This window comes from Electrona antarctica (genome assembly GCF_951216825.1).
Source record: "Electrona antarctica genome assembly, chromosome: 13".
In the NCBI taxonomy this organism is placed as follows: Eukaryota; Metazoa; Chordata; class Actinopteri; order Myctophiformes; family Myctophidae; genus Electrona; species Electrona antarctica.
This window is the reverse complement of record NC_136794.1, coordinates 41,866,321-41,894,138: the sequence shown is the minus strand read 5'-3', so window position 1 is coordinate 41,894,138 and position 27,818 is coordinate 41,866,321. Positions and strand designations below refer to the sequence as shown.

At 45.5% G+C, this 27,818-nt stretch overlaps 1 protein-coding gene across 1 annotated transcript; it reads right to left on the bottom strand.

Annotated features, from left to right (window-relative positions):
* Nucleotides 1–88: 88 nt before the first annotated feature.
* Nucleotides 89–25,037, bottom strand: LOC306934990 (E3 ubiquitin-protein ligase arih1-like; the record flags this gene model as incomplete). Its single annotated transcript, XM_079517812.1, has 3 exons — nt 89–1,680; nt 21,999–22,042; nt 24,823–25,037. The coding sequence occupies 3 exons, from the start codon at nt 25,035–25,037 to the stop codon at nt 89–91; spliced, it is 1,851 nt and encodes a 616-aa protein (XP_079373938.1).
* Between the last annotated feature and the right edge of the window lie 2,781 nt (nt 25,038–27,818).

The window sequence follows — 27,818 nt, the reverse complement described above, 5'->3', positions numbered from 1 at the left end:
GAATCAAAATGTAAAAACACAAGCTCAAAAGATGTCGCTTCGCGCCACATTTCGAGCTTCAGTAGATCTGCTGCTTTTCATGCTTTTCTCAATCCTCTCCGTACTCCCACAGGTCATTCACATAGCCTTCGTGCACGTGCTGCAACAGCACTCTTCTTCTGCTCTCACAGTATCTGTATATCAGCTTTACTTTCTTTATGGTATGCTCCAGGGAGTTGGAGTCCCAGGCGAGGTCCTGCTCCAAGTGGCTGGACAGCAGCTGGGCCGCTTTGGCCAGGTCTGCCAGGTTGTTCTGGAATATGATGGCATCGTTGTTCTTCTTGAGGTAGAAGGCGAACGCGCAGGTCCACATGAGCGTGGAGTGGCACTGGCACAGCACGTCCGCGGCCCTCTTCAGGAACTGCGGGTCGATCACGGGCGTCAACTCCTCCACCTTGGTCTGGACTCTGGCGTAGAGCTGGTGCTCAAAGCGCAGGCTGTGCATGTCATTCGTGTAGCTTTTGTAATAGAACAGGTACCTCTGCAGGTGTGCCCTGGACCGCTCCAGTGCATCTCGGGCCGCCTTGGCATCTTCGTCGTTGTACGTCAGCGCCGTTATATTGCAGGCAACACCGGGTTTGTGCTTGGGCAAATACGGGCCCATGCACACCCAACAGAAGTCGTATCTGCAGCTCTGGTTCCGACAACGTATGTGATTGCAGCCGCCATCTTTCTCGATGGGGACGTGGCATGCTGGACAGTCCTTTGTATTTTCTGCGATCCAGTTATAAGTTCCGCCTTCCTCGGCACATTTCTCAATCCACTTCTTCAGCCACGTGCACTTAACGGGAATGTGCCCGTGTTCTCCACAGCCGAAGCAGAACCGGCGACCACACCCGCACTTCACGGGCTTGGCGGCCGGATACTCGACTTTGACGACGTGCCGGCAGTCGGGCGTAGGACACCACCTGAGCAGTCGATTGCTCTCCACGTAGGCGTTTGCGATCAAGTGCCGATAAATCGATGTCACTTCTGGATCCGTTATGAGGCTCACGATTGTGTCGTCATCGACCAATATGTCACAACTCTGAGCGGGACAAGAAATGGTCAGTCCCATTCCCTCCTCTGTGATTTTAGTGGTCAGGTAATCTCTCCAGCACTGCTTGCAGAACTCGTGTCCGCATCCCAGGCCTGTGAAGGCCCCGATTGGGTCATCCAGACAGATCTCACACGGCACATCCCCCGCCGGCGATACCGCGACGACTGGGGGAAAGGTCAGAGATTCCTCACGGGGCTTAATGGCGTGACACTCGGAGAACAGCTTGTCCGGGTTTCCCTCAAAGTACCTCTCTATCAGCTTGTCTTTATCCCAGCCGAAGTGACCGAGGAGAATGCGCGTAGTTGCCGCGGGGATGTCGATGATCTCCGTGACGACCCGGGTGCACTCTGCAATGCGCTGGGGGATCTCCTCGGCGCTCAACACCTCAAAAGCGTAGTCATCGTCCGGATCCTCCTGCACCGGGCTGGAAGCCACGGGAAGGTCAGCTAAAAGGGGGATACTATTATCCCAGAGGGATAACAATGCGGCAGCCAGGCCGTAGTCCACCTCCTGCTCCGGCTCGTGGACCACTCCGCCGGTGGCATTGTCGTCTTGGCTGAATTCCTCCTTTTGGTCGTCAAATTCATTATCCAAGCTCATTCCTGGGGGTGTGAAGTTAAACCACAACACAACACTACCGTGCTCGGCTATGTTTAATAGTAGCTAAGAAATGTCCAGCCGTTTATAAAGTGCGGTGTGACGTCACCAGCGACCATAGGCCAGAATCTGGCCTATGGCCACTGGATGACCCTCACAGTCCCATGATGGCCTTTCATCGTTACATCACGTCTATAGCCTGGCCCAGACAGCGTGACCTCTGGTCTGCGTGACCTCTGGACTAGAGGGGCGGCTGTCGCTGGGATCACGGTGGTGAATCCTATTGGGTTCACCGATCTGTGCGACCACCAGTAGCGTCGCTCAAAATCCCGAGGCCCCCCTGCAAGGATCCGGCTGGGGCCGTTTCACCACAGTGTAGCCTATAACATCACACAAGACTTACCATCTTTGGATTTGGAAAATAGCCCATTCAGCATTGTCGTAAATCCAGATGTAAACATTGAAGCATGTGGACCTCCCACTCCCACAGACAGCAAGCGATGATGTCACTCCCTGGGCTGATCTAAAATGAAAAATGGGTGGCCAACCCAGATCTATTGCAGAGTTAGGCTATAGCTTTGGGCGAGTGACCCCCCCCAAGTACATCGCTTGTGGAGCCTCAAATACACCAGTGGCGCCCGCCCCCCTCCTCCTGGGTAAAAAAACACTGATGTCACCAAAACAAATTGGACCGACACCCCTCTGAACTGCAGTTCACTCCCACGTCTGCGGTCTCCGAAGCTACCTCACAGATATCTGGCTCTACAGCACGCCTCCCACAAAACATGTAACATTATGGGTGCGTTCGGAAATTCGCACCGGGAGCGCACTCGCCTATTAGTTTGCATTGCACAGTGTGCTCAGTGCACTATTTCCAAACACGCCCATTATATAGTCTGGCCTTCAATCAGGTACTCAAAGGACAACTTCAGCCATTTAGGCTAATTTCATATAATTGGTCCTCTCCAATGCTCAAATGGTACCAGTTTTGTCTACTTCAGAAACCCGCCTACCAGAAACATCATAATTTTTAACAAGATTTCAACATTTAGATTTTGAGTTGTATTAACGCAACAACAATGCCGTTTCTATAAGCTTGGATTCCCCATTAATGATGTCACGGGTTGGCAGGTTTCTCCTCCTCCGAGACACAGAGTGAGTAGACAAAAATGGTACCATTATTAGTTAGTAAGGGATGGTTGTATGAAGACAGTTTGAAATTTGGTGAAGCCTGCTTTTAATGGGTGGCTAACGATTATATAGACAGACACACACACACACACTACTGACGTCATAGGACTGACATAATATCTCCGCTCTATGGGGACCTACCACCGGTCACAGACAAAGCAAGAGGAGAAGGATGAGGCTGGCAGGGCAATCAGGCACCAAGAACCAGAGGCAAGTAAATTGACTCTATGGGAGCCAACGTATCCAGGGCAGGGCCAGGAGGGGAAAGAAGAAAACCACCTACGACCTACGTAGACGCACTGCGGCGCGACAGCTTAGCTAACAACACTACAGAGCTCAAGAACGTAATGTGATAGGAAAGTGTGGAGGGCAGCGATCCAGGAGTCCCGAGTTGGTGTTGGCTAGACCTCACTCTCGCAGTAACTAACTAAATAATATATGAGCAGGTGTTTTGTCCCTATTACACCTGGGCTAGCCTGAAAGAGACCTGTCCTTTTCTGCACGGGCATAGAGGGGTGGAACCATCTCCCAACGTCCTATTGGCTCACCAATTGAGGGAAGAGAGTGTGTGTGTGTGTGTGTGTGTGTGTGTGTGTGTGTGTGTGTGTGTGTGTGTGTGTGTGTTGTAGGCTCCTGTATGCCACAAAGGGGGTTTCGCCCAGGCATTTTCTTTTCTTTTGAAAATAAAACGCCTGTGGCTACACCTGCATGGGCAATACCAATAACCCGGGCAACACTTTGCACTGATATAGTCTCTAACTGCCATAATGCAGTTAGAGACTTGTAAGGGTACATTTGGTTCCTCCCAACTATCTATCATTTAGCTGGGGACCCCCTGGTACCCACTCAACGACCCCAGGGCTCCACTGGGGACCCCCTGGTACCCACTCAACGACCCCAGGGCTCCACTGGGGACCCGTTGGTACCCACTCAACGGCCCCAGGGCTCCACTGGGGACCCCCTGGTACCCACTCAACGACCCCAGGGCTCCACTGGGGACCCCCTGGTACCCACTCAACGACCCCAGGGCTCCACTGGGGACCCCCTGGTACCCACTCAACGACCCCAGGGCTCCACTGGGGACGCCCTGGTACCCACTCAACGACCCCAGGGCTCCACTGGGGACCCCCTGGTACCCACTCAACGACCCCAGGGCTCCACTGGGGACCCCCTGGTACCCACTCAACGACCCCAGGGCTCCACTGGGGACCCCCTGGTACCCACTCAGGACCCCAGGGCTCCACTGGGGACCCCCTGGTACCCACTCAACGACCCCAGGGCTCCACTGGGGACCCCCTGGTACCCACTCAACGACCCCAGGGCTCCACTGGGGACCCCCTGGTACCCACTCAACGACCCCAGGGCTCCACTGGGGACTCCACTGGGGACCCGTTGGTACCCACTCAACGACCCCAGGGCTCCACTGGGGACCCCCTGGTACCCACTCAACGACCCCAGGGCTCCACTGGGGACCCCCTGGTACCCACTCAACGACCCCAGGGCTCCACTGGGGACCCCCTGGTACCCACTCAACGACCCCAGGGCTCCACTGGGGACCCCCTGGTACCCACTCAACGACCCCAGGGCTCCACTGGGGACCCCCTGGTACCCACTCAACGACCCCAGGGCTCCACTGGGGACCCCCTGGTACCCACTCAACGACCCCAGGGCTCCACTGGGGACCCCCTGGTACCCACTCAGGACCCCAGGGCTCCACTGGGGACCCCCTGGTACCCACTCAACGACCCCAGGGCTCCACTGGGGACCCCCTGGTACCCACTCAACGACCCCAGGGCTCCACTGGGGACCCCCTGGTACCCACTCAACGACCCCAGGGCTCCACTGGGGACCCCCTGGTACCCACTCAACGACCCCAGGGCTCCACTGGGGACCCGTTGGTACCCACTCAACGACCCCAGGGCTCCACTGGGGACCCGTTGGTACCCACTCAACGACCCCAGGGCTCCACTGGGGACCCCCTGGTACCCACTCAACGACCCCAGGGCTCCACTGGGGACCCCCTGGTACCCACTCAACGACCCCAGGGCTCCACTGGGGACCCGTTGGTACCCACTCAACGACCCCAGGGCTCCACTGGGGACCCCCTGGTACCCACTCAACGACCCCAGGGCTCCACTGGGCACCCCCTGGTACCCACTCAACGACCCCAGGGCTCCACTGGGGACCCCCTGGTACCCACTCAACGACCCCAGGGCTCCACTGGGGACCCCCTGGTACCCACTCAACGACCCCAGGGCTCCACTGGGGACCCCCTGGTACCCACTCAACGACCCCAGGGCTCCACTGGGGACCCCCTGGTACCCACTCAACGACCCCAGGGCTCCACTGGGGACCCCCTGGTACCCACTCAACGACCCCAGGGCTCCACTGGGGACCCCCTGGTACCCACTCAGGACCCCAGGGCTCCACTGGGGACCCCCTGGTACCCACTCAACGACCCCAGGGCTCCACTGGGGACCCCCTGGTACCCACTCAACGACCCCAGGGCTCCACTGGGGACCCCCTGGTACCCACTCAACGACCCCAGGGCTCCACTGGGGACCCCCTGGTACCCACTCAACGACCCCAGGGCTCCACTGGGGACCCCCTGGTACCCACTCAACGACCCCAGGGCTCCACTGGGGACCCCCTGGTACCCACTCAACGACCCCAGGGCTCCACTGGGGACCCCCTGGTACCCACTCAGGACCCCAGGGCTCCACTGGGGACCCCCTGGTACCCACTCAACGACCCTCAACGACCCCCAGATGATTAATAATAATTAATAATAATGATTAATATAAAGTTACAATTTAGTGACCTTTACAAAAAGGCAAACGTTGTACAAATAGCTGATCTACAAGCTCCCAACGCTTCTCATTTAATCAGTATCATGACGTCACTCAGACAGACCACATTACCCGGTCAGGCACCATCATCTATCTGTCTGTCCAGCCAATGAGAACTACATTCAACCGCGTCCATGACATTGTTTATACCCGAAGCCATAGCAACGTCGGACGGAAGAGTCACAGTATTTATCACTAAATCACTAAAATCACTAAATCACTAAAAATCACTAAATCACTAAAAATCACTAAATCACTAAAATCACTAATCACTAAATCACTAAATACACATAATATGAAACCCCACTTAGGCAACCATGTAAAAAAGAAAGGACAGAAAATGGTACGTATAGAACAGTAGAGGAGCGCTAATCACAGATTAACTAAATCACTAAAATCACTAATCACTAAATCACTAAAATCACTAAAATCACTAAAAATCACTAAATCACTAAATCACTAATCACTAAATACACATAATATGAAACCTCACTTAGGCAACCACGTAAAAGAGAGGACAGAAAATGGTACATATAGAACAGTAGAGGAGCGCTAATCACAGATTAACTAAATCACTAAAATCACAAAAAAAAAATCACTAAATCACTAAAAATCACTAATCACTAAATACACATAATATGAAACCACACTTAGGCAACCACGTAAAAAAGAGAGGACAGAAAATGGTACATATAGAACAGTAGAGGAGCGCTAATCACAGATTAACTAAATCACTAAAATCACTAATCACTAAATCACTAAAATCACTAAAAATCACTAAAAAATCACTAAATCACTAAAAATCACTAAATCACTAATCACTAAATCACTAATCACTAAATACACATAATATGAAACCCCACTTAGGCAACCACGTAAAAAAGAGGACAGAAAATGGTACATATAGAATAGTAGAGGAGCGCTAATCACAGATTAACTAAATCACTAAATCACAAAAAATCACAAAAAAAAAAAAATCACAAAAAAAATCACAAAAAATCACTAAAAATCACTAATCACTAATCACTAAATACACATAATATGAAACCTCACTTAGGCAACCACGTAAAAAAGGACAGAAAATGGTACATATAGAACAGTAGAGGAGCGCTAATCACAGATTAACTAAATCACTAAAATCACTAATCACTAAAAAAATCACTAAATCACTAAAAATCACTAATCACTAAATACACATAATATGAAACCACACTTAGGCAACCACGTAAAAAGAGAGGACAGAAAATGGTACATATAGAACAGTAGAGATAAACTGAGTCTTATTTTTAACTTCAAGCTCATAGTGCGGCACAAAGTGACGCGCTATGAGCTCGTACAGTATATCTGCTATTTTTGAATAGCCGAAGTATAAAATGGCATGGATGCTTTCCCTGATCGGATGGGTTAAAGACGAGTAGCGTAAAGTTAGGGATGCAAGTGACGAAGACGCCAATGCGAAATGAAAGGCCCGTCGGCTGTGAGTGCTTGCTTCAATCGAACAGTTCAACACCCCACCCACATCCAGATGAGTGATATTGCAAAAGAATTAGCTGATTAATGATGTGACTGATGTAGCGTCACATCTAATCAAAGACACTTGCTCTTTTCTAAAAGTAACTAAAAGATACAAACAATAATGGACAGCTCCCATCATGTGCAGGATGCAATCACAGTCTTCAACGACCAACATGTGGTTAAAAGACATTAGTCTTCGCTAGGTTCCTTTGAAGATGAAATACATCCAGACTCCTCGACAGGCCTAAAGCAGGTCTGATGTCCAGATGATGAAAAATCAAGCACTGTCCATATTAATAATTGCTAACAGTACACAAGACCATGCAGCTCAGTGGCCTTGTTGGTTAGAGTGTCCGCCCTGAGACTGGGAGGCTGAGGCGTTCGATCCCCGGCCCGCCGGCCGGGTCATACCAAAGTCTCAAAGGCTTACTCTACTTATACCGGTACATGACAGAGAGAGAGGGGCTGAATGTCTGAGTGATTATTTCTCAAATAGATTGGAAGCAAACCGAGGATGGAATAGATAATGTAAACCGTGCCTGCTGTGAAATTGATATTCAGGTCAATCAGTTTGATGTACACTTGCTGCCTTGAATTGTTGCGACGTCACATTATGCCCAAATATGGAGATCCTCGCCGTGAGATAGGGCGTGCGTGTGCATGTCGGGTTGGGATCCTGTTTCTTTCAACCATGCAATAACCCGGCCATTGCTGAGAATGAAACCTGAACAGGCTGATCGACACGTCATAAAGCAACACATTGTCAACACAATAACCCTGTAGTAGTTAAGTAAGGGATAATATCTGGCTAGGTGGTCATTGTCGGGAGATAATTCACCGACAGGGAGTTTAACCACCGAGGCGAAGCCGAGGTGGTTACACTCCCTGAAGGTGAATTATATCCCGACAATGACCACCTAGCCAGATATTATCCCGCTTATTACATGGCTAACTAACATAAATTAATCCATTGATCCAAAACACAACAAAAAAAGTATTCCATAACTTCGCGCTGGCTACGTCTGCCCAGCTGCAGGGCTGAAGCACTGTCGGAAAACAAGGAAGTGAGTTGATCAAATAGAATCCATTTTCGGGTCCAGCTGCTTCGTCTATTTCTCGCTCAAATGTTTTCAAAAACATTTTTAAGAGCAATGTTTAGCTGTAAATTACATTGTGTGTCAGTAGTGTGTGTGTTTACATGGCTGTTATGTTGGAAACGGCAGTAAATCAAGCGGGCGCAGCCGCGCAGCTGGTGGTGCTCAGAGGGTTTGATTAGGCAGCGGTCATTATACAGCGGAGCGGTCATTATCATGAGATAACTCACCGCTGAATTAAGCGATTGACCAATCAGAATCAAGCATTCAACCAAGCCATGTAATAATGCTTTATATGCCATATTAACATTGCCTAATGGGTGGGTCTGATTACTTTATTAACACGGGTAGCCTGTTAACAGTACAGGTAGTACAGTCAAAGGTTATTGACGTTGCTGTTCGGCAGAAACTTATCTCTACTGTATATTATCTCCATACTTTGTGTTGTTGATGGTCCTTCCTGGGCCCTCAAACATCTGGCTTACGGAAATTACGTCACATGGCAGCAAAGTCCATGGGCGTTTTCTAATGTTTGTTTAGAGCACTAAAGGTAATGTCACGTGGCAGCCAAGTCTATGGACTTTCAATGTTTAGTTTAGAGTAGGATGTTTGTTTAAATGACTGAGGCGCCCCTTCTTCACACAAGTGGGATTTTTTAAGGGGCGCTAGCCCCTCCTATTATCCAGCTGTGTGTGTAAACACAAACTTTGTCCTACACAAACATTAAATGCCATTGACAATTAATGGTGAATTTTGAGATGTTGTATATATAATATATAGGCGGTTTTCAGACATATTTTCATATCATTATCTTCAGTAAGCGCACCCCTCACTTCACACGGGTGTGAGGTTTTTTTTATGTGCTATTTTTTGCTGTTTTTGAACGTGAATCATCATCAACGGAACAGGACGGCGCGGCAGCCCGGCAGCCAGAACCGGCGACGGTAACGGCAGACAGCATCAATGTTAAAATATTGAATCTTTCTACCGCTCCGTGCCGTCCAGCAGCTTTGACATTTGCAGTCTACCGCTTGCCTGATTCCATGTGAATGCAGCATTAGGTTTTGGCACCGTTTTACTAAGGTTAAGGTTATAAATAAGGTTAGGTTTAACCGTTTAGGCATAGGTTACGTTTAGGAACACCAGGCTGAGCGGTTCCGCCGGCTGTACGCCCGCGGGGCGAGTTGGCAAAAGGACGACCTTTCCAGTATTCCCTTGGCCAGCTCCTCAGCTGAAGGCAAGAGGAATGTGTGCAAAAAACTACTATGCAGTGTACAAGTTATGGGCCCTGGCAGGCAGGCAGGCAGGCATGTGAATGTAGAGAAAAGATCTCTCTGCGTTTCTGCCCTAGGCCTCGAGTCGACGTCAACCTCAAAAGGCCCAAATAATAAAACACAGATAGCTTATAATGTCGGGTGGAAACCTCATATGTTGTAAAAACATAAAATAAATGTTCCTTTTCAGGATTCAAATTCATTAACAGCAAAGGTAGCCGATGGATCTGCTACTTTCTGATGCTGTTGTGTGACGCTGTATGTGTGATCAAGTAAGGCAGGGGTTCTCAACGTTTTTGGCCGGGGACCCCCGGAAATGCTTTGGCAATGTCTCGGGACCCCCGCCCCGCCCCCTCCCGACCCCCAATATAAATTGACTGCTACAATAACCTTAAACCATTTTGGGCGGGAACCCCTTTTGGTGTTTTAAGTATTGTTATAATTTAGCTATTTAAAAATAGCAGATCTACAAGCTCATAGCGCGCCACCGAGTGGCGCGCTACGAGCTTGTAGGTCTGCTATTTTTGAAAAATCGTGAAAAAAAAATAAAAAAACAAAATCATTTTTTTTTTTTTTAATAATTTGGGGACCCCCTAAAATAATTTGGCGACCCCCCGAGGGGTCGCGACCCACGGGTTGAGAACCCCTGAAGTAAGGTATACATGGCTAACATGGGCCACATGCGGCCCCCACCATCACTTAATGTGGCCCTCAGGTAGAATAGTACTGTATATCAGAATACTGATATACTGATTTCAGCTGTTACAATTCCAAACATGCAATATGTAGCTTAATGGAATAATTAAAATGTTATTGTCGGTTTTATGTCCAATATATTTGTATTTGGTTCATACAATTAACATAACTATATAACTAAATTCATTTTAAATTCAATAAAAAGGTTACTTTTCAGGAATCCATTGCAAAAATAGCAAAACACAATTCAGGGTTTGAATTAAAATATAGGCAAATTTTGCTACAACAGAAATACGCAATGTGGAGTGAGTGTGGAAATATAGTGGCCCTCTGGAGTAAGTGTGGAAATATAGTGGCCCTCTGGAGTGAGTGTGGAAATATAGTGGCCCTCTGGAGTGAGTGTGGAAATATAGTGGCCCTCTGGAGTGAGTGTGGAAATATAGTGGCCCTCTGGAGTGAGTGTGGAAATATAGTGGCCCTCTGGAGTGAGTGTGGAAATATAGTGGCCCTCTGGAGTGAGTGTGGAAATATAGTGGCCCTCTCCATCGTGTGAAGTGAGGGGCGCTCTTATCATCGTATACACGCATCGTATACACGCACGCACGTATGCACGTGCGTGCGTGCATGCATGCGTACATTGTTGCGTAATGCTGATTGTTCTGCCCTGGGTTTGGAGTGGGTGCGTTGACGGGTCAGAATGCAGTGGCGAACAGTGGCCACTAGGGGGACTATAGCTAGTCCAATCGAAGCATGATAGACTTGTGCTGGTTCCTGTTAAGTGTTGGTGGAGGTCAAATTAAAACATTTCAATTTAATTTATTTTAATTTTTTACACATCTTCTCTTTTTTTGGGGAGGGGGGGGGGGCACAACACATTTTCAGTTGGGGTATCCGAGGCCAATACACATCTATTTGGGGGTCCTTCTGACTCCTTGACAGACACACGGGTTGAGAACTACTGATTTAGAAGGCATTTGTAGAAGCAGCCTCAGGTCTTAATGGGTTAACAAAAAGACTACGCTGCAGGAGACAACAGAGGAAAATGACACCATGAAGTTGTGAGTACGTACGGTAAATGAGAGATTAGAAATGTACTTCCTAGTGCAATATGCACCACAAAATGCCAGACTACTGGCTGTAACCTGTTGTGCCAGTCGCGTGGACACCTATTGATTGTGAAACTGTCTGTAGCGAGCGCACGCACGCACGCGCACGCACGCACGCACGCACGCTATTTTTGTTGTGTTAAGAAAAAAGGGATTTGTTAAAAGGTTATTCTGATAGTAATCATTGCTTTAAAGCAGTGGTTTTCAACCAGTGGTCTGGGGACCACCAGTGGTCCTTGAGGGGGTTCCATGTGGTCCTAAAAGGATGGAGAGTTGGTAATCATTCAAAGGGACCCTTATAGATCATTAACTCTTGAGTGTAAAATGAAACCAAATGGACCAATGTAGAATAATCGTTATTTTGATCAACGTTTGCCTGCATAGCAGGTTGAGTACCACAGACGAAAAACAGTCCAAGTCCAAATTTCATTCTGACCCTTCCACGAAAAGGCCTCGTTGTCCTGAACCCTTATCTATCATTTATACATTATGGATCAATAGTGTGGACTTAGACTGTTATTAGTCTGTGGCATATGTTAATGGGACCTCATCACATGGTGGTCCATGGCTCAAATGCTGACTAATCTGTTCAGTAAGAGGGTTCTCCCTGTGTCTCCAGCTCAATAATAAACAGAGAATAAATGTTCAGGTAGGTTACAAAATGTCAGCCAATCAGGCGAGAGTACCCATTGATTTTTATCAGCTTCTTTTTTATAATGTTCCAGTTCCAATTGTGTTATTCCTCTTCCAATTTCCTGAGTTCTCCATCCTCCTGATTGGATAAAATTGGTATCGTGACCCACAAGTGCCTTTTCTTTTGCTGGAGAGTCATGGAGACTCCTGTTATTGAACAAACACTCTGACTATAGCAGCTACCTGCAGCAATGAGTAGTACCATCAGAATATAGAACTATTTAATGCCTTTTTTAAGCACAGAAAATCCTCCTTTGTCTGTTAACACTTTAATTGCCCGGAACTATTTAATCCATTACATTCATGCGCCCAGTCGATTTATTTATTAACACGGACGCCTTTTCCGGACGGACCGGCCGGAAGTTCATGATGTTGTGTAGCAGCTAACAATAGCCACAGCACTCTAGAGGCGATCGACAACAACGGGAGACAAGAATAAATCTATCGAGACTAGCGACTGAACCGCGGAGCGCCGTCTAACACAGGATCTTTTTTCAGAAAAAGACGGGATGATATAGATCGCGAGTTATGAACGTTTTAAGATTTTCGTTTTCATCAGCTAAACAGAGGAGGGAGTTTTTCGATGACGTATCACTCTTGCGCGTCACCGAGGAGAGCCCAGCAGGCGCGCCTGGGCTATACAGCCATGCGATCCGTTCTCGTATCAATAAACTTCGTCTTTTGGACAATACTTCGTCCTGGGCTTCGGGCGTTACTAAACTTCGTCCTGGGCGATGGGAGTGTTAACTGGTTCCATCCACAGCTCATTGGCATTGAAGTGAAAAATAACCCACCATCAGGATAGGCCAGAGTGGTAAATAGCTGAAAAGGTCTGCAGCATGCACCTGCCACACAGTAAAAAAAAATCCTCAAGTGTTTATCTACTGTAGCACAAACGAAACCAAATGGACCCTTATAAGAGTCCATTTGGTTCCAATTGTACACTCTCAGTACAAACGTAAGTGTTGTTTAGTTTAAGTTTATAGTCTAGTCTAGGTTTGTTTTCCACCCAAATAAAAGAAAGACAACGAAAACAAAATCAAGATGATGTACAGAGCTGTGCGTATACCTTTAGTTTAGTTTAGTCTAATGGCCTAAAATGCATGTCGTCTCTGTCGGGTGGAAACCTCATATGTCCTTTTCGGGATTCAAATTAAAAAATACTAGCAAATGCAGCAGATAGACAAGCTCTAGACCTGAGGAGGATTCTACAAATGTCTTCTAAATCCTGACAGACAGTTTTCTGAAAAACCTGTTTCTATGTCAGTGGTTTTCAAACTATTTCAGGTCAAGGACCTTAGGACCCCCAGAATTGTATGTAATTGGCCCTGGACCCCAATCTCAAAATATGTTCTCCCAGGGACTCCCCCAGAAGCAAAGATTTGGGTTAAAAGCGAAAGAATATATATTCAAAGATTTGCACACATTTTCACGATTTTTCAAAAATAGCAGATCTACAAGCTTGTAGATCTGCTATTAGATCTGCTATTTTTCAATAGCTAAAGCATAGCATAGGCCTAATGCTTAAAACACCAAAAGGGGTTCCCGTCCAGAATGGGGTAAGCGAAGACGCTACAAGCATGCAGATATGCTGCATTTTATGCTTTGTCGCTTTTGTGTGACACTGTAACGTGATAGGGCATTAATTTATGAAAGTTAGAATATGGAGATAAGAGGTTTCCTGCTCCTCACTCAGTATCCTGTTACAACATGGTGTACTATAATGGGAGCATTGGAACAGTGATGGTTTATATTTATACTACTACTAGGAACAATAAGTCAGGCTGACTGGAACTGTTGGAGAACAGCACATGGAGAAAGGCTTGTTTGCTGGCATTGGCATTTAAGTATACTTGACATAAGAGATTTTCTTTTTAAGAAGGGGTGCAAATCATTTGTATGATATTGCTCAGCTGTACGCAAGGGTCTGTATTTGGTGAAATGTCAGAAAAAAAGAAAAAAAAAGATCATTAATACATCAAAAGTAATTAAAGTATACTACAAAAACTGGTCGAACATACTGTAGGCCAAATTGTGAAATAACATAAGAGGCAAAACAAGCTCAAAACGGCATTGTGAGCTTGTAGATCTGCCATTTTCACAATATATTTATCCGTGGAACCAAGTCAAACAAAATGTACTGCCTCAACTCCTACAAGTCAGGGTGAGGGGGTCACCAGTTCACGCTCGCTCGCACGCACGCACGCACACACACATACACACACACACAATAATAGCTGGTAACACTTCGTAAAAGCGTACAAGGAGATGAAGTAGTGCATGATCTGATCCAGTTGGACAGCAGTGTGAAAGCAGACCTCATCCAACCCGGCCGCCTCTCATCACTACCCTGCAGGCCAAGGAACAGTGAAATATGCGCCGTTTGATTGAGCCGAACGATGCGTCAATTTCGCACTGGCCTGGAAAGGGATCACACAAGGTTTGGCTCAGAGTCGCTCTCGTATCAGGCCAGAGGGCTCGCATATATTGTTGCCTTGTCGGGCAGAAAGCTCTTATCTCCATATTCTACGTTTTTGTGGGTTTTTTTTTTCTTTTCGTAAATGAACGCCCTACTACTTGATCGCACTAGGGCATTCACTTCTAGTAATTTTTACTAGTGGACTAGTTGCCTAGTTTACTAGTCGACTAGTTGTTTAACTACCTATTATGTAAAAAAAATAAAATAAACTTTGTTTTTTTTTTGTTTTTTGGGAAATAAATATTTGTACATTGAAAAACTGTGTACATGTTGACTATAACTATAATCTACCTGACCTGACCTACAAAATCGGGGGGAAAATAATAAATTCTTATCAACTAGTCAACTAGTACCAACAAGGTCGACTAGTGGATTTACTAGTCGACTAGTTGCTTAATGCCCTAAGTCTGCAGCGTGTCACAAAAACGGCATAAGTAGCAGATCTGCCATCTCGAAGCACGTCACTTACTTCGCGCTCCGTTTTCCAGTTTTTTTATTTGAATCGTGAAAAGTCACACCGTTTTGGACATATGAGGTCACCCGATAGAGACGATACGAAAGGAGCATTATAAGTTCAGCATGTTGCCTGGAATCAGTGATGGAAGAAGTTCTCCGAAAAAGTACTTCTGAGTACTTTTTTTTAATAGAAAAAGTATGATATAAATAAAGTATAGGGCTTAAGTGGTTGATTTTTTTTATCTAAGTAAGTGATGATCTAAGTAACTAGCAAACTATTCTTAGCCACATTTTAAACATAACTGAAAAATAAATACTTGTATCTACAGTATCTATAATTGCACCATGTCTGTGTGTACGTCTGTAATGCACGTAACTCGAGAACCATTCGCTCCACCGACTTCAAATTGGACACACGGTTGTCCAGAACCACCACAAAAGGCTCTGGTCAGGCTCTGCCAGTGGACCTCCTCACCTGTCCATTCCATGATGTCACATTGAGATTAGGCAACACACTTCATATTTGGGCATGCCTGACACAGAACTCCATAGGGGGAGGGCGCCCACACCCGGCCATGCACTACCAACAAACTCCGGGGCGCACTTCCAGGGGGACCCAAGCACCGTGGGTCCCGAGTGCCCACCTTTAACATTATAATAAAGGAACACAGAGAGACAGATACAGAAATCTCCATATACGGGCATAAAAGGGACACCGACAGATGGATGGAACGGGTACTCTGACAGGCGTACAACGGGAATTAAAAAGCCGGGTGGGGCATGGATCTTCAACTTCCATCGTTACCGACTCGGTGCTCTACAGCCGGGCACCGGTCTAGTGTTGTTAATATTAAAAAAAAAAAAAAGAGTATCTCAAAGTTGAAGTTAACTATAGTTTGAGTACACCGTTTGTCGGGTGGAAACCAAAAGTAACTTTTCAGAATTCAAAAACATCAAAAGTAGCAGATCTACAAGCTCAGTCAAAACACATCGCACCGAGTTTCCAGCTTGCGGATCCGTTACCTTTGAAGCTTTTGTGCGACGCTGCAGTATAGTACGATCAAGTAGTGTTCCACCACTTGGCTGGACTTGGAACACAGTACGGCTGACTGGCAGCGAGTGCCTTCAACCCAACATCACACACATTGTGTCCAAGTGGTGATGGAGACAGATGGATGCCGAGGCATATTCCTCACTGTCAAATATGACACCATGATAGACGGTGCTAGCCTGCAGCCTTCTCCTCACCATCGCTTCCACTCTGACGGAGAGACACATGATGCGTTTGATCGTGTTCGCATTGAACGGTTTTTGAATAATTTTGCGTTTTCTTTTTAACCGAATGTATGCCAGGAATGTGGAATTATGTTAATTTCTCCTCCCCCCGCGTGTGCCAGAACGTGAAATTCCATCTTTCTTTAGTCATTTTAATCCAGTAATAAAATATATATATAAAAGATATATATTTATATATATATATATATATATATATTATTAGGGACCAAGAAGTCACGCAGTGACTTTGGTCACTTATTGTTTTTGTGTTTATTTTTCTTCTCCTTCTTCTTCTTCTCCTTCCGCCAAAAATAGCTGTTCTGACTGAATGGTGCAGTCGGTTTTCGCGAAACGCGGTAATCTGGTAGAGGGCCATGCCAAACGGTGAATATGCGAAGCCCAAGACGATTGGCCAAATGGTGGCGCTATAGCGCTCAATTGAAAATGCTAACTTTGAACGTGCATAGCTCATGAACCGTTTGACCGTTGGCAATGACACTTGGATACCCATATGCGTCTCCTCATGCTGAGCAACTTTCGTGTTCTGACTTTTGACCTCTGACCTTTAGATCACCCGCCATTTTGAATTATATGATCAGTACTTCTTCTCCTTCTCCTTCCAACAAAAATAGCTGTTCTGACTGAACCGTGCAGTCGGTTTTCGCAAAACTTGTCAACATGATAGAGGACCATGCCAAACGGTGACTATGCGAAGCCCATCACGATTGGCCAAATGGTGGCGCTATAGCACTCAATTGATGCAAAACTTGCAAACTTGCAAACTTTGAACGTGCATATCTCATGAACCGTTTGACCGTTGGCAATGACACTTTGATACACATATGTGTCTCCTCATGCCGAACAACTTTCGTGTTCTGACTTTTGACCTCTGACCTTTAGATCACCCGCCATTTTGAATTATATGAAAAACAGTTCAAATGTAACTCCTCCCAGAATCTTTGCTCAAAATGCACGAAAACTTCTACACGTGAACTTTGGACCTATACGGACAAATAATCGTAGCACATTTTTTCTAAGTGAAAAAATTAAGTTTTTATGAACCAATGAAAATTGCTGTTTTGTGAAAATTATTCTTCTGCCTCTAATACACACATATGCTTATGTCACTTTACTATGCGAAGCCCATCACGATTGGCCAAATGGTGGCGCTATAGCACTCAATTGATGCAAAACTTGCAAACTTGCAAACTTTGAACGTGCATATCTCATGAACCGTTTGACCATTGGCAATGACACTTTGATACACATATGTGTCTCCTCATGCCGAACAACTTTCATGTTCTGACTTTTGACCTCTGACCTTTAGATCACCCGCCATTTTGAATTATATGAAAAACAGTTCAAATGTAACTCCTCCCAGAATCTTTGCTCAAAATGCACGAAAACTTCTACACGTGAACTTTGGACCTATACGGACAAATAATCGTAGCACATTTTTGTTAAGTGAAAAAATGTAGTTTTTATGAGCCAATGCAAATTGCGCGCGCACGCACACACACACACACACACACACACACACACACACTAAAGTTTGTGTACTTATGCTGAACAAACACTGAATGATTTTCCTGTTAACAATGGAGTAACTGATTGTCTCCATGTAGCTCAGTCAGTCGAGCTCTTGCCCTTGGACTGCAAGGTTGTGTGTTCAAATCCAGCTACTGACAACTCAGCTTGTCAGTCTTATTTGTACATATTGTTGAACGCCCTGTGGGCTATATCAGTGAGATCAATAACTTTAAAGACTGGTGTGATAATAGCCACCTTATGTTAAACACCACAAAAACTAAAGAGATGATCTTCAATCCAAATCCATGGTTATGAACGATTGTCTGCCTAACACACACACACACGCATGCAGCCACGCAGCCACGCAGCCACGCAGCCACGCACGCACACACACACACACAAAGATAAGTTTGTACGCACGCACGCACGCACGCACGCACGCACGCACGCACGCACGCACGCACGCACGCACGCACGCACGCACGCGCACACAAAGAGAAGTTTGTACGCACGCACGCACGCAGGCAGGCAGGCAGGCAGGCAGGCAGGCAGGCAGGCAGGCAGGCACGCACGCACGCACGCACGCACGCACACACACACACACACTTTAACTGTGCGTGAAAACACACTGTAGTAATGGATAAAGACATGCCCAAAATTAGGACACACCTTCTTGTTACCAAATCACTGAATGGTTTTACTGTTTACAATATAGTCACTGATTGTCTCAGTGTAGGTCAGTCAGTAGAGCTCCCGCCTTCGGTCCACAAGGTTGTGAGTTCAAATCCCGGTACCGACAACTCAGCTCGTCAGTCTCATTTGTGCATGTTGTTCTTATTGCGCATTGTTCTTCTTCTATCTTGGTCCCGCTTTATCGCTGCTTGCAGCTATATTTATATATATTATTATTATTTTATTTTATTTTTAAAACGCAGCCGTGCGCGCTTTTATTACTCCTTTTTCTGCTCAAAATGAGCTAAATCTTTTGGGAGGTTATTATAGTCTGTTCTTACATCGCGCAGTCGGAGCCTCCTCCATTACGGCTGCTCCGCTGCCCACACTGTCTGTGGACACAGTGGCTGCACTTCCTGCTGCCAGAGGATCTCTTCTTCTACTTTGGTATTTTGCGCATTTGACTGGCACTGGCCTGCCCTTGTGGCGGGAGGGAACGTGTTAACACAACTCTCCTCTTCTGGGTGTCCTTGGCACAAAACGGTTTGAGAAACTACTGATTTAGAAGTTAAGCCAGTTGACTGGGAATGGAATGTTCTATTCAGGAGACAATAGCGGTGTCCCAGGTGTCCCCAAATAGATGTAGACTCATAACCGTTATGGGCATAAGCCAGGAGGGGAAAGAAGCGTACCACCTATGTAGAGGTGCTGCGGCGCGACAGCTTGGCTGACAACACTGCAGAGCTCAAGAACCTGATGTTGGATAGGAATTTGTGGAGGGCAGCGATCCAGGAATCCCGAGTTGGTGTTGGCTAGACCTCACTCTCGCAGCAACTAATGGGCATAACTGTTATGGTTACGTTTACAGCTATGGTTATTAGTGTTAAATTGGCTATGATTACGGTTAGATTACGTGCGTGTATCGAGGATTCGGCGCCGAGCGGCCAACATAGCTCTCGGGGAATGGCATGCACATGTTCGCACACGTGCGCAGCAAACATGCCGTGCATGGACAGCAACTATAAGCATGCAAAGCGCATACGGATTGCATACAGTCAGACAGACACGCATACGGATGGCATACAGTCAGACAGACACGCATACGGTATTCACATGCAAACACACAGGTGCTGCAGTCATGCATGGCAGCAGAAGGATGTTTTACAAATCTTCTCTGTCGGGTGAAAACCTCACATGTCCAAAACTGTCACTACAAGAGTAGCAGATCTACAAGCTAAAAAAAAAACAATCACGCATAAAAGATAATCTATGAGATAGGTTTCTGCAAGAGGACCCTATGTTTCCCAAATAGTGGGTCGGGACCCATTTGTGGGTTGCGGACACATTATTATGGGTTCCTACATTTTCATTTTTTAATTATTTCAAAACATTTTTCTAAAAATATTCCCAAAAAAACTTGTTGAAAACAAAATATTTAAGACGTATAGTGAAAATAGCCGATCTACAAACTCACAATGCGGTGCAAATAAAGCAACGTCTAATTTCCTTTTTGGCTAAAAAGTTTTGCAACCACTGCATAGTGAGACTTTCTGTATAACAGAACACAGCATGTTTCGAGTTTCACCCTCTCTCTCTGTTTCAGCCACAGGGCTCATACATCTGCCTCCGGCATGGCAGTAGGGTTACAGTAGGGTCCTCTTCTCCTCCACTCTCCTCCCCTCCACTCTCCTCCCCTCCACTCCACTCTCCTCTCCTCTCCTCTCCTCTCCTCTCCTCTCCTCTCCACCTGTTTCTCAGAACCTTGGCTTCCTGCTGGTTCGCACTTGGCACTCCATCAAGGCCTCTCATCTCTTGTCTCAGGGGGTGGGGGTCTGGGGCTGGGCAGGGTGGGGTGGGGTGGGGGGCGTTCAGGGGGTGTTTGCACTAGCCTGGCTAATAAGCCAGACTAATATCACACAGGCAAATTTTTTTTGCCAACGGCTGATTCGGTCTGGCTTATTAGCCAGGCTATGTTTGCACAGCTTGCTTGATTCCTGAGCAGCAGGGTGGACGGACAGCGTGGTGCACAGATCTGCTACACACGCGTCTCCGCTGGACACTGTTGAAAGACTGTGACAGAAACAGCCCAAACCCCAAAGAAGAAAACCTATTATTGTCCAAATAATGTGTGTAAAATACTTGCCATTAATATAGTGGTTGCAACTGTATTAATTGGTTGCTCGAGTCCCGTGGTGGGAGTTCTGCTCTGGTTTTGGTGGTCATTTTGTGGGGGGCACAGAGGGGCCACGCATTAAAAGTAAATGAATCTGTACAAAAACGTAATTTGTATTGTTGACCAATTTCTAAAATATTAGTGCAACTTTCGATCATTTTTGACCCCTCTATCACACAGAACTGTTTTTTGTGTCCATATCACTACGCCCAAAACATAGTTCCATGTGATAGAGGGGTCAAAGTTGAACGAAAGTTGCGCTAATATTTTAGAAATAGGTCAACAATACTGTCACGGGGCAGCCCGTGCCCTGACAATATAAAGGACTTAATATAAAATAACGAAAAATGACCAAAACCAGAGCAGAACTCCCACCACGGAGTATCAATTAATACAGTTGCAAGCACTATATTAATACCACTGTATTCAGATGAAGAACAAACCCTGCTTCAGCTGCACAAATACTACTAATTGGAACCCGGTCTGCATTGTTGTTTACACACACAAAGGTATTAACCTATTTTACAATATATATATATGAGCAAATCTTTGAATATAATATACGGTGTGTGTATATATATATATATATAAACATATATATATATATATATATACATATACACATATACATATACACATATACATATACATACATATATACATATATATATACATATACACACACACACACAATATATATATATATATATTAGTATATCTGTGACTTTTGAATAGAAAATAATGTCACGCTACATTGAATCATTTTGCAGGGGGTCCCCCAACAAGGATCAACATCCATGCCGCCTTCCTGAATTTGACTCGGCGAAAGAGTTAAAGACTGCATGATAAATGCTGTACTCTCCATGCAGCTCGATCCGTGCACAATCCATGTAAAGCGCCTTGGATAAAAGGCTCTATATATTTTTAAAAAAATGCACCAAAAATGCACCAGCTGTTGTACAAACACACTACATATACACACCGAGGAATTTCATGTTTGACGTGTTTACAAATGGAATTAATTAAATAACACGGGGGGGGGGGGGGGGGGTTACTATCTACATATACAGTACAAACGTACAATAACACATGCCGCGCACAAAACAAACCCACATGGACACACATGAGTACTCAAGCGTGCCGTCTGCGCACACAAACACACACTATCGTCAGGCGGGATCTCCGTTCCCACAAAGCAGATGCTGATCACACTGACACAGGTCATTAGCCCTGGCTGGTCTGCATGGCTGCTGATGAGGTTTCAGTGGGACCCACAGATACGCTATGGGGGCCATACCGCTCCCCAACCTCCCCCCCTACTTCTGACCCAGAGGAAGCTCCACACCCCCGAACCTGGAGCACAGCTAGATGAGAGAGGAGAGAGACAGAGACACAGAGACACAGAGACACAGAGACACAGAGACAGAATAGAGAGAGAGAGAGAGAGAGAGAGAGAGAGAGAGAGAGAGAGAGAGAGAGAGACAGAGAGAGACAGAGAGAGAGAGAGAGAGAGAGAGAGAGAGAGAGAGAGAGATACAGAGACAGAGACAGAGACAGAGAGAGAGAGAATAAAGACAGAGACAATAGACAGAAAGAGAGGAAGAGAGAGATTGTATGAGAAGGAGAGGATATTGAAAGCACATTTCAATATGAATTATTATACCGCACACGAAATGTCAGCCGTAGTGGTGGGCAGGCAGGCAGGCAGGCGGGCAGGCAGGCAGGCAGGCGGGCAGGTGGGCAGGCGGGCGGGCGGGCAGACTCTCCTGACTCCTGCATACAGTATACGTACAGTAGAGCATGGTATTAGAGTCGGTTACAGAAGGGACATACAGTTAGCTTCTCAAATGAGACTTTAAGCAAGGATATTATGAGCAAGCATCCTGACCCAGATACACTATAACCATGATGTAACCGTTTATTGTACTTGGCAGTGAAATGGATTCCTAAACGATAACCAGTGAACGTGATAATAGTGGCGACGCTATGACTGGTAATGTAACTGTACATGACAATAAGCAACAGCACATTTTAGGCCATTTCAAGGAGCATTCAGTGATTTGGAACATTTCTGGTAAGAAATTCCGTGCAGATGATTTGGAAGCGCTCATTTTCAATAGAGCAACTGCTCTCCTGCATTATCTCCTGCATTATCTGACAATTTAGAAACAGGTGCGATACGCAGGACCATATCGCACCTGTTAACCCCGGGGCAGGACAGGACAGGACGGTTTTGGGGGCGGTCCCGGTGGTAAATTGCTGCACGTGCATATACCCTCTATACACAAAAAAAGAAAATCACACCCGTGTGAAGTGAGGGGCGCTCGTATCATCGTACATCATCATGACATTAAAATAGACTATGACGCTATGATGTAAAATTCTCATTCATTGTCAAAGGGAATTTAATGTTTGTGTAGGACAAAAATCACACCCGTGTGAAGTGACGGGCGCTAATATATTAAAGTCTAACTCATAGGTGATGTAATAGTAACGGTGTCAAAACAAACATTTAATGTTTGTGTAAGCATTTAATGTTTGTGTTAGGGACAAGATGACGTAAATGTTCCCTTCATTGTCAATGGCGTTTTTAAAACAAACATTGAACAAAAAACAAACATTAAACCTGTATATAGGAGGGGTCGCCAAATTATTTTGGGGGGTCCCCAAATTAATTAAAAAATTCAATTTTCTTTTTGCAACTGAATGGCTGGGAAATGGAAATTAAGAGTTTACACAGTACATGCATAAACTTTCCTTAATGATTATATCTGGTTTCAGTATTAATTTATGATATATTTTCTCTATTATTAAGGTTATTTTTGCAGTCAGTTTGTATTGGTGGTGGGGAGAGGTCAGGGCAGGGGTCGCGATACATGGCCAAAGCATTTCCGGGGGTCCCCAGCCAAAAACGTTGAGAACCCCTGATGTACCCGACTGTAGCATGGCGGAGAATGATGGAGATGGGGGGGGGGGGGGGGGTCTATATCCACCCTCCACCCCCACCTCCTCTCTCTCTCCCTCTCCAGGCATTCTGCTGTGTGCTCGCTTTCCCATTGTTCCCCCTCTCTCTCCCCCCCGCATACTTCTGTCTGCAGTATTCCAGAAATGGGACATTGTTTGTCCAGGCCACATGCCACTGGTTTTGTGTGTGTGTGTGTGTGTGTGTCCATTACTATACTTGTGAGGGCCAAATGTCCCCATGCAAATGTATATCATCGCTGTTTTTTTCCTGGTCTTCACAATAATTATTATTTACAAATTATTATTCACATCTATTTACATTTCTCAAAAATGTAAATAGATTTCTATTTCTCAGATTCTCAAAAGGTTATAGCAGATATAGAGGAAGAGGGCCATAACAATAATATACATTTGTTTTGTCATTCATGAAATTGCCATCTGTGAATTCTGATGCCCTCAAAAGTATAGCAGTACCAACATATGCCTGTGTGAGTGTTTTGTGAGTACAGGGAGGAGTAGGAACTGTGGTCAGTTTCTGGTTTCAGTACTGCAGCTTAATCGGAACACACTGATGCACCGCGCAGGTGCTACTTTGCAAGTTGTACTTTGCGACTGCTGGGACCCAGTTACAGGAAGCACACATTACACGGTGAAATCCCCGAGTGTTCATTTAACACCAACTGAACTTATATAGGGTCAGTTTGGTTCCATAATGTGTACACTCTGAGTAACGAAATGGATAAAACTCAGGTCTCAAAGTGAAATGGAACCGGGGTCATTGCTACTGCCTTCAGGGTTCCTTGAGGGGCTTCCAAATGGACCCTGAACTCTGACAGTTATGGGGGTCTTTGAAATGAAAAGGTCTCCAGACCGTAATCCGCCGGCAGGCAAATATTTTTTTGCCAACGGCTGATTCGGTCTGGCTTATTAGCCAGGCTAGGCCCACAACGCCCAGGGGGCTGCCAGGGGGGAAATTGGAAAGGAGAGATGTGGGGATATAATAAAGAATATATATTTAAGAATTCAAATCCAATTTATGAGATTATTGTAGCAGGAAAGTCATTATGACGTTTGCTGTAAACAAACTAAGTCCATAGACTTGTGTGGACGTTGTGTTGGAGGGAGCTAGTGCCTTCTTTTGGGTTTTCTTTTTTCAAAAATAGAAGATCTACAAGCTCACCACGGCTTGCGATGCGACATGTTGCTGTAGCTGTGGAGGCTGTCTGGGAATCGAGAGGGTTGCTGGTTCAACTTGGCATGTGTCGAAGTGCCCCTGAGCAAAGACACTTGACTCCTCAGCTCCCCCATGTGGTCATCTGAGCAGCCATCTGGTGGGTAAATGCAAAAGAGAAAGTTCCCCATCCCTCTTTCCTTCAGCTGACCATACACAGCCATCATGACATTGCGTTGTCGGACAAAAACCTCTTGTCTCCATATTTTAACTTCTTTTTAATGATCGTCCTAATTGATCATATAGTATCAAAAACAGATCTGCAAGCTTGAAACACAGTGCAAAGCGACGTGTTTTTGAGCTCGTAGATCTGCCTTTTATGTTTGAATTTGAATCCTGAAAAGTAACAGTAATATGTCCAAAACTGTTAGGTCATATTATGAGGTTTCCACCCGACAGAGACAGTAACCAGTAACCATGCGTTTACATTTTTGGCTGAAGCCTTTATAATTGCAGTGGTTCACAACCCCTTTCATGTCAAGGACCCCAAATTAATATACATGCATTTGAATTTCCCCATCGGAAGATTTGTTTATTTTTGGAAGCCCCAAATGTTTCAAAATGTTTAACAACTTAATATTAAAATCAATGTCATATCCAATGTATATTGAGTTGTGGTGCTATATTAATTAATTTGTCTGGGGACCCCCTCAAAGACCCCTGGGGGTTCCCTGTGATGCGACACATTGTACAACTTAATTAAAGGACCACTTCACCACTTTTCAACCTATCTTCATATAAGAGGTCCTCACTAATAATCTAGAAAAAAATGGCGCAATTTTTTTCTACTCGGTCTGTGTCTCATATGGGCTGTGGGAAGTTCAGAAACCGTCTTCCAGTGACATCATCGATGGGGAATACAAGCTAATAAAAACTGCAGGCTTTCTAGTCCTGAAAAGTTGCAATGCGAAAATGGAAGCCATCGTTCTCATAATGAAAATCTAAACATTTTTGTAAAAGAATCTTGTTTAAAAAATAATCTGCCTAATGATGTCACTGGAAGACGGTTTCTAAACTGCCCACAGCCTTCCTATGAGACACAGACTGAGTAGAAAAAAAGCGTGCCATTTTATCATGATTATTAGTGAGGACCTATTATATGAAGATAGGTTGAAAAGTGGTGAAGTGGTCCTTTAAGCTAATTTTCTTATTTTTTTAACATAAATCTTGTATGGGGGGGGGGGTTCCTATAGCACAAAAGATTTGTCAGATGGGTGTGTACTGCCAAATACATAATGAACTTCGAGGGTCCTTGACCTGAAAGACATACAGCACAGATATGATCTGTACACGGTTACATACAGTATGAAATGTGATGCCGATTTTCCTCCGGCCTTGCGTGGCTGTTTCAGGACTGGCACATTAATGAGAAACAGACACAGCATTTGGTGCATTTTCAGAGAACTTGACCAGTTACACTTTTCTGATACAATCTGATCCCTGCGGTAATGAATCACATAATGAGTGGATGCTTACATCACCTCCTGTGTGCAATCATTAAACAAATATTTCACAGGGGGAAACGCCAGGCAACACGCAGACATTTCCAGAAAGTACACAGGAAAATACTTAGTGTTACTGTTGATTCAAGTGTCTGAAACTTCAAAGAGAGCACAAATGGAATGACCTGTAATAAGGGTCCATTTGATTCCATTTGTTAGGATTAGGGTTAAAGGGGCATTCCACTCATTTTCAACATTTTACTATGTCATTAATATACCTTAGATCTGAAAAAAATCATTAACATGGTGAAACACATCTTGATGACATCATCAAGATGTGTTTCACCATGTTAATGATTTTTTTCATACTTAGTTTGTTGTTATTATTCTAAGGGCTATATCTTGCACCACCACGATCTACAAGCTCACAACGTGTCGATGTAGATCGGCTAGTTGAACAATTTTAAAAGGTTTTTCAAAATAGTAAAAAAAAAAAAAAGGCAAATAAGTTTAGGGGTAATGGGTAAAGGGTGGCACAAGATAGGGCCCTATATGTATTGTCACATGCAGCCACATCATAAGGTGTGTGTGTGCGTGCGAGCAAACAGGGGTTAAATTGATGGTATACAGTGCAGTTACATGAGACGGATGGAACACGTGGCGACCGTACAAGTGGGCGGGTTGTTGGGACAGTGGAAAAACCAGGCCAAGGAGTTCGAGGGGGGTGTATGATGGGATGTATGACGGGTGGGTTTATGTGGGGGGTGTATGTGGGGGTTGGGGGTCCATCGCTGCTCGCCACATGTCTACAGGGTGACTCATTCACCGCAGATAAGTCGATTGTGGCGAATGGCACGTTAGCGATTCATCAAGCCAGTGGGTGGTGTGTGTGTGTGTGTGTGTGTGTGTGTGTGTGTGTGTGTCCTGCAATTCAGAGTGGAAGCTGACAATGCGAGAAAGCCAGAGATAAGAGGCTGATGGTGGACATTATAGAGGGCATAATATGCACGAGCAAGCAGAGTGCACGACCACATCCACACTGATGTTGGCCTACTACTACAGTAATAGGCTAACAGCACACATCCCCCCCCCCCCCCCCCCCCCCCCCCCCCCCCCCCCCCCCCGACAGAGATGAAATGCTGCATTTACACAGTATGTGGTGAAGTTTCCGACACGGCACATGGTCTGTAGAATGTCTATAAATCACTTTTAATCTAGATCTCCAACCACAGAGTGAAATCTAAATCTCTTAAAGAATGATTTATTCAGGAAACATGCCGTACGGCGTACGACATCAGCAGGCCAGTGAACAGACGTCTCCCTCTCTCTCCGCTAACCATTAAAGGCTGTAATTACAATAAATTATTTCGATACACTTCAAAGCTCAATGTTGAGGGCCATCATTAAGGCCATTCAAAAGCTGAACGCCGTTTCCATTGCTCTAAACACGAGTGGGAATGCAAAGCAAAGGAATACTTCACCTCAAAAATGACTTATGCCGAC